Source organism: Sinohyriopsis cumingii, chromosome 5 (genome assembly GCF_028554795.1).
Source record: "Sinohyriopsis cumingii isolate HCF-2022 chromosome 5, ASM2855479v2, whole genome shotgun sequence".
In the NCBI taxonomy this organism is placed as follows: Eukaryota; Metazoa; Mollusca; class Bivalvia; order Unionida; family Unionidae; genus Sinohyriopsis; species Sinohyriopsis cumingii.
In genome coordinates, this window is record NC_142965.1 from 47,830,534 (window position 1) to 47,842,924 (window position 12,391).

Here is a 12,391-nt window from a genome sequence, read left to right on the forward strand (position 1 = left end):
TTGTCTTCCGTCCCCAGAATCATGATATTACATACGCGTCTTCCATTCCCGGAATTTTGATATTATATATGCGTCTTGCGTTCCCAGATTCATGATAATACATATGCATCTTCCGTCCCCAGATTCACGATATTATATATGCATCTTCCGTCCCCAGATTCATGATATTACATATGCATCTTCCGTCCCCAGATTCATGATATTACATACACGTCTTCCGTTCCCAGATTCATGATATTACATATGCATCTTCCGTCCCCAGATTGACGATATTATATATACATCTTCCGTCCCCAGATTCATGATATTACATACACGTCTTCCGTTCCCAGATTCATGATATTACATATGCATCTTCCGTCCCCAGATTCATGATATTACATATGCATCTTCCGTCCCCAGATTCATGATATTAAATACATGTCATCGTCCGCATAATCATGAAATAACATACATGTCATCCGTCTCCCGATTCATAACATCTCATAGTGTCTTACGTTCCAATAATTTTTTATATGTCCGTTATAATGCAGAATATTTGTTTGTTTTTATCCGTGTCCGGCACTGGTCACTTGATCCTGTTATTGAATATCAAATGTTTCCATCAACTATACGATTAAATTTGCTATTACGAACATCTGTTACTTCCTATATCCTACCTTCTGTTTTTTTTTTTTGTAAATCTAGAAACATGACACGGATTCACTTTTTCCTGATTTTGTACTGCCAAGGGCAAATTGTATGCGACACATTTTATAAAGTTTACAAATGTGAAATAAACGGCCTTTATTTTCTGAAGTTTAGAACCGAGCCATTGGTGATCGGTCACATTTGTAAAATGTTTTCCGTGTATTTTTGTGGTGAAATAACGGGATATCCTACGTGTCTGGGTGTTGATTGGCTGGTGTTTTGACATACTTTTGCCCTAGTTAAAAATATTTTCTTCTCTGTTGATAAAAACGGATAAAAATAATGTTTATTTTAAAAGATGCAATTTATTGCTGTTCCTTTTCTTCCATTAATGATTGTTAATCGCCTGAACACCACTGTATTTCAGACCTCGAAAATACAGTTATGTATGATTTTGTCTCTTTATCTCAAAGGGGAAACAATTTTCATCCTTTGAAGATATAAATACTTAAGAACAAACCAACTCGTTTACTATCAGGTGGATTTGTTTAAATAGAATTGAGAATAAGAAAAATAAATCAAATTCACCAACAACAAAATATAGTCTCTGTGTTCGTGCGTGTATTAAGTATGTGACGATCAGTTTCACTGGGATGCTCTATTCATGCGGCAAAGCTTTCCAGGTAGCTGAGCGCAGGCTGCACGAATCGGTATAAAATTGCCATGTTTAACATCTAAAGTCTCACTGATACATCCATAATCAATCATCCAAGGTCACAAAAAGCTAATATAGTAGAACGGAAAAACACAAATTAAAAATCACAAAGGTCGCAGCAGGAATGATCCCACCTTTTCAACTGGAGATCACAGCAGTTTGAAGTCAACTGCAGGTGAAACTCACACTGGGACACCTAGCACACCTTCCTATTGGAATTCAGCAATTATTCATCAGTTTTTCTCAAACACTAACTAGTCTTCGCCTTTGGTTGTTCGATCGCTGAAAGTTTAGCATAAGTAATCATTGTGGATGATGTTTTCCTTTGCAATAGCGTTTTCTCTTTTGCTTAAACTGTCTTGCTGATTACTGGATAAAAATTCTCTTTTGCAATTTAAAAAAACAGAAGAAACTCGTAAGGTGGTTCTTGGTCTAGAAAGAAGTTTGACTAGATAAAAATTGTAGAAATGATCTAACTATATTATTACCTTCCCAATGAGAGCAAAGTAGGCTCACATCGCAATCTTATTTATTTGACAAATTGTAAAAAAAAATATGTGTGTGCTATTCCTGAAATCGAGGCCAAATGCATTTCCAACATTAACATGCTTTGATAAAAGAAAAACGATTAACCCAAAGTAATCACACATTTATATTTATTAACCCAAAGTAATCACACATTTATATTTATTAACCCAAAGTAATCACACATTTATATTTCATGTTAAAGATGTCTCTTAAAATTTGGAAACTTTGATCTATATTTGTGTAGCACATTTAATACTCGTGTCTTTATCGGATGACCTTTAAAATATTTTTTTCCAACTTGAAAATCGAAACCCACCCCAAAAACATCTTATTGGTAAACCATTTGCATTAACTTATCTGATGTCAGAAAATGGCATGTGAGTTGGAGTGAGAATGAGTATATTGGCCTAGCACAGACCAAATCTGTATAATAATATATTTTTTAACATTCTTTGTTAAAGACCTTGTTCTCATTTCATTATTTTACATCTAGTTTTCCTACTTGAATTGAATAGATTTCAGTGAATACAAATACTTCCAACTTTCCATGAGAAAAAAAAAAACAACAAAAGCCAGATAGCAGTAGTATTAACTCCACCAGATTGTTATATAAGCGGGTATGTTGTTATGCAAGTGGATATGTTGTAATACAAGTGGATATGATGTAATACAAGTGGATATGTTGTTATACAAGTGGATATGTTGTTATGCAAGTGGATATGTTGTTATACAAGTGGATTTTTTGCGTAATCCTCAGATACGTTATTTGTCAATGGGCATGCGTTGTAATAACTACCAATGCTGATCCAGCTTTCACGAGTAAAGATTTTCTGCAGGCATAGAGCTTATTGCCGGATGTCATCCTAGCTTCCCAAAGCTTAGGAAGTAAGATATATTTCAGTTTTTGACATTTCGTGACGCACACCATCATGACCCTAAACTTTGCTTTAAAAATAATCGCTCTTCTGCTTTGATATATTGCAGCAAAAAAACGAAAACGTTTGTTCACATTTCTTTTTTTTATATTTTATTTTGGAACAATAAGGCCAGTTGCATAAAAATGTAAATGATTGGCGTATGGAAGAGTATTCATTTATCGTAAGTTTTATTCAACGGCAAAATAACTTAAATGAAATGTTAGAAATAAGTTTAGACAGATAGTATTTTTTAAGATAAAAGACACCGCAAAAACTGACCGTTATCGAATAACATTTTCACAGTAATCCCATTTGCTGCTCGATGCCACAATGACCATCTGGACTAGCTGTGACCTTGACCACCTGGAATATTTCTCTGTCCTTGATATGAAAGCTTAGGAGATAATCGTAAAAGTTGAATCTGTGCAGACAACTGACATACATCGAGTCTAGTAAAAGTTTAATCTAAGCAGACAACTGACATACATCGAGTCTGGTAAAAGCTGAATTCGAGCAGACACCTGACATTCGTCTAGTCTAGTAAAAGTTAAATCTGTACAGACACCTGACATTTAGCTAGTCTAGTAAAAGTTAAATCTGTACAGAATTCAGCTAGTCTAGTAAAAGTTAAATCTGTACAGACACCTGACATTCTTCTAGTGTAGTAAAAGTTAAATCTGTACAGACACCTGACATTCAGCTAGTCTAGTAAAAGTTAAATCTGTACAGACACCTGACATTCAGCTAGTCTAGTAAAAGTTAAATCTGTACAGACACCTGACATTCGTCTAGTCTAGTAAAAGTTAAATCTGTACAGACACTTTCACATTCGTCTAGTCTAGTAAACGTTTCATCCAAAAGATCATTTAAATTAAGAAAAGTTATATATTTTTGCCCACGACAGAACCGTTATGTATTTATGTGATTCTTTTCGTCTTCGCATGGGTTAACATTAAACTTGAATCGCATGCAATTTCTCATAGCCTGAAGAACGCATTTGGTCCTTTGTTCTAGTACTTCATTCATTGAAAATACCTCTTGATTTTACATTAGGCTAAAGATAAGAGGGAGTAAACAAACTCTCGAAAGAGAATTACAATTTGTGCCACTATGTCAAGTGGTCAGCGTTTCAGACGCTTGTTCAGTGGATTTTAGTGACTTTTTGGTGAAATTTCATGGTGAAGTATCAAGGGGACAACCTTCTCTTGAAACACGATAAATAATGACAAACCTTTTCAAAATCTCAAGTTTTTACTTAAATCAGCAATACCAATAATATCATTAAATTTTTATCTAAAGGGTTGTAGGAAAATCGTAATTTATAATTGTAGAGGTGCCGTGGCTGGTGTGGTTGGCGGATTGTGCCTTCTTACAAGGTGTCCGCTTTATTCGGTTCTCGTTATCTAGACGATGATAGCCGTCAGTGTTTTTGCCATGATCGAGTAAATATTAATATAAAGTGTGGAACTTATTTGTGGAATAAATAGATATCTGAGCAGATATATAGAACAGAATGACACGTGCCCCCGTACATGAAAAAGCAACAATTTAATCAATTACATAAACAACTGTGAAATACATTACATTAGGAAGATACACTTCTTTTTTAAATAAATCTTTGACCGAATTTCAAACACAAATACATTTATCTAAATATCCGATCTGGTTTAAATGATATAATTGGTTCATCATAGAATCGAGTGAACAATGAAAGTCATTGCCTTGTAAAACGTCATAACCTGCTGATTTACAGTCCACTCCAACTTCACTGTGGTTGTTCTTATAGGTCCTTTCGCTTTTTCACTTCTCCAACCTCCCTACTGTCTCGCCACTTTTCGGCCCTCAAACTTCGTGTGGGTAGGTGGATACGAAAGTACGTAGATACGTGTATACCTGGATCAGTAGGTACGTGGATACGTCAGCAGATACGTCCGTGGAGCTCTTTCCCCTTTCAAAATAAACAGAGAAGCAACCTAAATCTTCTGTCAGTTGTCCTGCTGGGAACAGATCATTACTCCCCTCTCGTTATGTCAGATATCGTTCTATCGGATTTCAAACAGATACCAAGCTAAACATGGAAGACCATAAACAAACCTAGTTTCATAAGATTAATGTACTTCCTAACGGCTTTTCCATCCTAGCTCCCATTAACATCACACGAGACATAACAGTTCCGTTCTCGTCTCAATTACACAAATGAATGAATGAAATTCAGTACATGCTTAACTATGTTATTTTTAGTGAATACTCACATTCTAGTCTTTAGCATTCATGAAATCATCTAAGATCAGTGAATTCAAACGGATTCTCGTGACTCATATCAACTAAAGTAATCTACGAAATTCTTAGATTCCTATAACAATCAATACGACAGACTAAAACAATTTGTCAAACTTATATAAAGAGGACCATTGTACGAAGTCAGATAGATGAACTCAATACAGTTATACTCATATCAAGAAAATAAATCTACGAATTTAAACAAATAAATTGATGCAAATATAAACAATTAAATTCAAGCAACTCTTTATATTGGTATAGACGAATTACATGAGATTGACGCAAATACCTTGTGCTTTCAAAATTTGTTCTCTTCTACCGCCAGAATTGTGTCCGTTGACTTTCCAGACATCCGGTCCCTTTGACAAATGTTTTACGAGATAATTTCTTCTAAATTCAATCTCGGAGTCTCTTATATTTTCACTCTTGCAGGAAAAATGCAGACTGACTAGATTTTTCGATGAGAACAATTTTAAAGACCAAGAAATTTCGTGTGGGAACCACATCTTTTATTTAGCGTAATCAGGATTAAAATATATATATCGCCTTTTATAACCAGGCACCAAAATTGCGGTCAGCCTGACTTCTAGATGTCCAAACCTGATTCTGGAAAAACTCAACTCTGACAGTTCCGATATAAAATTGAAGTTAACCTCTTCCTTCCAGTTTGTCTGACGGTTAAATAAACGAAGGCTTAATTAAGAATCACTTCCTCTCACGACACAGACAGTAGGAATAATTGCAGTATAGCGATTTAACAAGCACCTGTCCCCATAAATCTAATTATTTGTTCTTTGGCCCAAGTTAATGTGCACGTCATAGATCGACAGTAATTATTATCCTTACAATAATAATCGTTGAGATGGTTTGATGTTGCACTATGCTAGACTGACGTAGCGTCAAAAAATATAAACTTAAAGTTGAGTTAAATGAATGTATCTCCCTGTTATCTGTGTAATTTGATGTTAAGAGGAAGAAGAAGAAAATAATAGTGTATCTGTAGTATTACACACACACACATACACACCTTGACAGATAAGAGGCATCTAATGGAAATGATTAAAACACTCATTCTTTGAAAGAGCTCTATTTTTTACTAATTGTTTTTACAATATGTTATTGAATGTAACTATTAATTATAATGTTTTTAATCTAAGTGATATTGCAAAATGCCATTGAATGTAATTGTTGTTACAATATGTTATTGAATGTAAATTTTGTTACAATTTTGTTGAATCCAACTGTTATTATATCTTATTGAATGAAAATGTTATTACAATATATTATTTAATGTAACGGTTATTACAATATCTTACTGAATTTAACCGTTGTTACAATACTATATTGGATCTGTCATTATAACAGCTAATGGTTCTAACTTTTATTTCACTTCTTTAGAGCGATAAGATCCGCACGGTAATTAAGACCACGCCGATGTGGCGGAATGTCCTGGGAACGAGGGAGGCCATTGTTACCGTCAATCAACAAGCCCATATGCTTTCCTTATTAACTATGATAGGCCCGAGTCCAGACTGGTGCCTCGGTAAGTATTCCTGCTGCATGCCTTTCTGCTGTTTATTTATCTTTTGTTCAGTCGGTCTGTCAGAAAGCGTTAGCAACTATCACAACGCTTTTCGTCTGTCGCTATTTGTTATGATCTGCTCGACTGTAGACTGATGTCGCTATTGGCGGTCATATGTTTGACTGTAGACCGATGTTGCTATTGGGTGTTGTCTCCTTGACTCTAGACCTATATCGCTATTGGCTGTGATCTGTTTGAAAATAATCTGTTTGACAGTAGACTGATGTCGCTATTGGTGGTGATCTGCTTTACTATGATCAGCTCGATTCTAGACTGATAATGCTATTAGCTGTGATCCGCTTGACTCTAGACTGATATCGCTATTAGTTAGGATCTGCTTGACTCTAGACTGATATCACTATTGACTGTAACCTGCTTGACTCTAGACTGATATCGCTATTGGCTGTGATCGTCTTGACTGTAGACCGATGTCTCTACTGGTGGTGATCTGCTTTACTATGATCTGCTTGACTGTAGACTGATTTCGCTATTAGTTAGGATCTGCTTGAATGTAGACTGATGTCGCTGTGGCTATGAGCTGCTTGACTCTAGAATGACGTATTGATCCCTATCGGCAGTCTTTTTACATGTATGATTGTTCCGACTTTATCGACAGCTTCTTAACTCATCATCTGTCCCCTATGTTTATGATGAGCTAGATTTATCGTCATCTTCAACAGACAATTCTATCTTAGGTCCCTTATGATATGGATTGGATAGTACCAAAAACTGTCAGAAGGTAAGCTTGACTTTCTTCTGCTGCCACTGCAACGCACCAGTTTCATCTACTATCATTAAATATACCCAAACAACTGAACGTCTTCATAATAAATACTCATGCCCCTTGTCTCTTCCGATCGCTAGAGACCCGCCCTCCGACAGGTGACTGTCTTTGTTATGTAGTAATTTTGAGTTTGTTTTCATGTTTTATCTGTACATAAATTTCTGTCCATTTGTTGGGTTCATTGTCTTTGCGTGTATAGTCTATAGTCCTGCTTTTATTCTTTTTGGAGATTTTCTTTTCATTCTTTTCATGTCTGTACCCTCTTAACGTTTACTACGAGATTAGAGATATATATTGATATTCTTATGTATTTAACGGACAAACGCTTTCTGTAACCAAAATGTTAGCTTACATAATTTACAATAAGTTTATCGTTCTGTGAGCAGGTGTTAGTTCCTTGAACCTCTGTCAAACAAACTGCACCTGGGCTGACGATATTGTAGTGGATCTGTACCCTTGGGATGCTGGAACTGATGAAGGAGTGACATATATTGTGAGTGAACATTACTTTAATTGTCCGTTGTATGCAGTTTCTTTATTCTTATATAATATGCATTTAAAGTTTCCTTTTCAAATAATTTCATGTTTTAATAATTAAGTGCATAAGAATAAATACTTGGTTATTGTCACCAGATTATTTATATGTAGTATTTGTATAATAACTTGAAGAGACTTTTATGTGCAGTTGCCATGGAAACATCTTACATTTTTGATTTGAGAATATAAAGTATTTTCATGTCGATCTTTGATTAATTTCTAATGTTGTTATGACTGAATTGGAATACTCATATATTGTTATCACTTTTATACAATAATAGTATGCATGCGCATGTTTTCATAGTATAATACATTCAACATTTCATGCTGGAAAGCAATCGTGGTGTATAGACTTAGTTGTCTGTTTATGCAGTATTTTGACTATTTCAAGGTTGAAAGGTGAGGGGTAGGAACAAAGTTAAAAGATATTCGTACATCTGGAGCAAATACCTCTAAGAAAAAAAGTGTTTGTATCATATAAAAAATAACGTCGATCAAGAATTTGTTTGTCATAATAATTGCAAGTGATAAGAATTAAACTTTATTTTAAGAAATTTTAAAAAAGTTATTTCGATATTGTTTAGGTAAAATAAATGATTGAATACAGTTTGCATGTTATTATACATTAAAAAAGTTGGGAATAGTTAAATGTCCAACGATATTAACGATTGTTTGCTGTGTTGTAGCCTGGTCGGAAGGTACCAACTACACCCCAAGATAAAATTCATCGAATCGTAAACACAAACCCCACACACAGGGATTCGCCATTCTATGGGCCTAATCCAATCAAACCTATGGCGACATTAACTCTTACTAAGACAAAGGATATATGTTCAGACGAAGAAGGAGGGGCCACGTCTGAGGAGGGTTCCCCAACTACTGAGGAACTTATTGATGACATGAAGAAGAAAATGATGATGAAAAAGAAACTTGGTTAGTTTTCGCTACATATCTTCTTAATTTATGACCGTTGATTCAAGGTAATATTTGAACTATATCAACGTCTACAGATATACCCTAACATGAAATGTTTTGGAACAAAACGTACTCAGAATTAAACTTGCTCCGAAAGTAATGACATTCTATAAGCAGAGCTGAATCTTGGTACCTGTAAGCAGATTTGAACCTGATACTGAAAATTGCTACGATGAAATATTGTTATATACCTAGAAGTCATATATTTTCGTAGATATCAATTTCCATGCTTTGTGAATAATGTCTATGAAGCAACAGATCATTGTTAAAATTATTGAAGAGATAATACGTTTGTCCAACAAAAATGAGTTTGAGGACATGTATCACATCCTATACGAGTTTGAGGACATGTATCACATCCTATACGAGTTTGAGGACATGTATCACATCCTATACGAGTTTGAGGACATGTATCACATCCTATACGAGTGTGAGGACATGTATCACATCCTATACGAGTTTGAGGACATGTATCACATCCTATACGAGTTTGAGGACATGTATCATATCCTATACGATTCTGTCTTAACTATTAGGCGTAAACGTAGTCGTGTGAGCATAATAATATATTGAGCAATTTCATATTTTCTTGAATACATTATTATTTTGTGGCTTGTTTTTCTTTTAAAATAAGAAATGATGAAATGTGCTACCACTGACTGGACAGAATGGTCCGAATGTTCTAACTCTTGTGGTCCTGGAATGCATCAGCGAAGCCGAGCATTGGTCAATGAGGACATTCTTCCATCCATGTGCCCCATCGATCTCATGGAGAAACAGGAATGTCAAGGAGATTGCACAGCGCCCGAACGAAAGCCAGGATCACGTGAAAAGCTTTCTCAAGACTTTGAAGTTCGCCACACGTATGAGCTCGATTTTGACGACCCATGTGCAGTGACCCCGTGGTCAGACTGGTCGCCTTGCAGCGCACGTGTCTGTGGAAGAGGAGTTCGTGAACGATGGCGCATGTTCCTTAGGAAGTCGGCCCAAACTATGGATTGTGGAATCAAAATAATGGAAAAGGATGTGTGTTTTGGCATGATTCCAGACTGCAAGAAGGCCTTAATGATGAAGAATTTCACAGGTAACGCATGTAATTACGTTGACGTGATAATATTTCGTAGTAGAAAAGAGCCACGTCTATTTTTATGTATCAATAAGTAATCAGTGATAATTAAATTTATAAAATGGATATGAAGAAATAAAGTTCTAAGACATGACAAATATATTAATATTTTAGACTTAAATTGTATTATATTAGTTTGGTTATGCATGGACAGACCCCATTATAGGTAATATAAAAGTTTTGTTTCAGTATATATATACGCTTATAACATTCAAGCTTTTCTTACATGCAATATAGGAGACGAACGCAGTCAGATTATGTTGGTGTCATTCTAAGCAAATTTCTAAATTTCTTTAACGTAATAATGCATCCAGACATATAATATGAGATCCAGAATTTTCCCTCTCTGTTTCGTGTACAGGAGAAATTTATAATTATAATTGCATGCATGTATAAAATGCATTTAAAAAAAGAATCATGTTGGTTTTTGCTGAGTGTTAAATTTAGTATGTATAGCATGTGCGTTCTCGTTCCTCTTCTTTGTTCCATCCACTTTAGGGTGCTGGTATACGAGAGCTAGGTGACTGATGCCGTTACTTGCGGCACGGGTTCGAATTCTGTTTGGAACAAATTTTAACCCTGAGTCGATTTTATTGGTATCATTCAATCTATCTATCTCCCTTTCTATCTATATATAACGAGGGAGATAGTTATTCAATGCATGCATTAAATCACATAGTAAATAATAAATTATGAACTAATTAACAGTTTTAATGAAAAAAAGTCTCCATCTGGCAGCCATTTGCAGTTTACCGGAGGAACTTGGTCCATGCCGTGGGAATTTCCAAAGATGGTATTACAATCGGCAAATGAAGAAATGCCTTCCATTTACGTATGGTGGTTGCCGTGGAAATGATAACAGATTTGAAAGTGAAGAGGACTGTAATGTTCAGTGTGCTGACTTTATGGGTAAGTGAAAATTCCACAATAATTCAGATTTAATGTACGAATATAAGAGCATAATAAGTAAGTACTGATCTATACGAATCAAATAAGCTGATGTTCATTAACTTTGAAATACCTCCATGAATTTTCCCAATTCAGTAGTAACTAGGTCTTTTAGATTCTATAGCAAAACATCCAGAAACGTTTACTGACAGGGAAACGTCATTTGGATTGGTCAGTCGACCTTATTTACCTATTTTTTTTTTAATATTCAAAGCTTAAATTTCATATTAATTAGCAGATCTATCATCATTTCATTCATAAATTGTATGCAGATATGAAATGAATTATCCAATGCAGTTATATATAATCGAATTTATTGTATACCTATCAATTTTCTGCACAAGAGTGGCTATACTTTTACTGTAAATTTCCAAAAGTAGGAAAACTCCAGACTGTCGTTCTCTTATTCTGTATTACCATACTCTCAAACGAGGCTGGAACTACTTCTTCCCCATTTTTTCTTGGTTACGACAGAACATGCGTGAATAACTATTCCGTATCTCCACGTGACATACACATGGAAATAAGTCGCGCTCTCTTTAGAAAAGTCTGTATAATCAAGTTGCAATAATTTGTTAAATCTAGCAGTAAATAACTGTCGAAATAATCCTGTCATTCCCATTCCAAGTCCCCAGCGAAGTCTCTTCCTGGTTATTCAGCCGGTGATGCACAATTTGACCACTGCACCATAGCTGTAAATCGCATATATGGGTTTTCTGTACCACTGCGTCAAAGAATTCATGTTATTAACAGTGACAGTAGTGAAAATGAGGGAATGTTGTTACACACGTTTCATTCATAAAACTGAAATTCATGCGTATATCAGCTGTTAAAAAAAATAAAACTCAGTTTATTAGTTAAGATGAAGTTCGTATCAGAAATGTTGAAATCTTAAGTAATTTATTTTTTCAGTTTCATTTTGGGATTTTTATTAGTTTATTTGAAAATTGGTATGTATATAGCAAAAGTATTGGTATCGCTTATCGTAATGACATGGATGGTCTGATGCTGACAAATCAACGGAATCTAGCAATCAAGATATATATATATATATATATATATATATATATATATATATATATATATATATATATATATATATATATATATATATATATATATATATGTTCCTTCCTCGTAAATATGTAATAGACTATTCAATAAACATTCATTTTCTTTGATCTTCAACGTAGCCTTCATTTATAAGTTACCTAAAACAGGTTTTGAATTAGAAGAAACTGTCAGTGTTTTGACAAAACATCTTTTATCCGGATAATGAAATAGCTAAGAGAGAAAGCAAGACCCATTACATTATAAATCAGGAGCAGAAATATACCCTAAATATTCAGCGTTAAATTCAGTATAGTAT

The 12,391-nt window shown here is 34.7% G+C and overlaps 1 protein-coding gene across 3 annotated transcripts in view; it reads left to right on the forward strand.

Annotated features, from left to right (window-relative positions):
- LOC149799102 (spondin-1-like) overlaps nucleotides 1–12,391 on the forward strand; it is a 79,996-nt gene that overhangs the window by 58,637 nt on the left and 8,968 nt on the right. For 2 of the 3 annotated variants that reach the window (XM_089958101.1, XM_089958099.1), the window contains exons 7-11: nucleotides 6,469–6,613; nucleotides 7,823–7,929; nucleotides 8,660–8,906; nucleotides 9,583–10,032; nucleotides 10,783–10,983. In XM_089958101.1, coding sequence (XP_089814227.1) covers nucleotides 6,469–6,613; nucleotides 7,823–7,929; nucleotides 8,660–8,906; nucleotides 9,583–10,032; nucleotides 10,783–10,983 — 1,150 coding nt within the window. The remainder of the gene's footprint in view (nucleotides 1–6,468; nucleotides 6,614–7,822; nucleotides 7,930–8,659; nucleotides 8,907–9,582; nucleotides 10,033–10,782; nucleotides 10,984–12,391) is intronic. The other variant, XM_089958100.1, reaches the window with a different exon arrangement.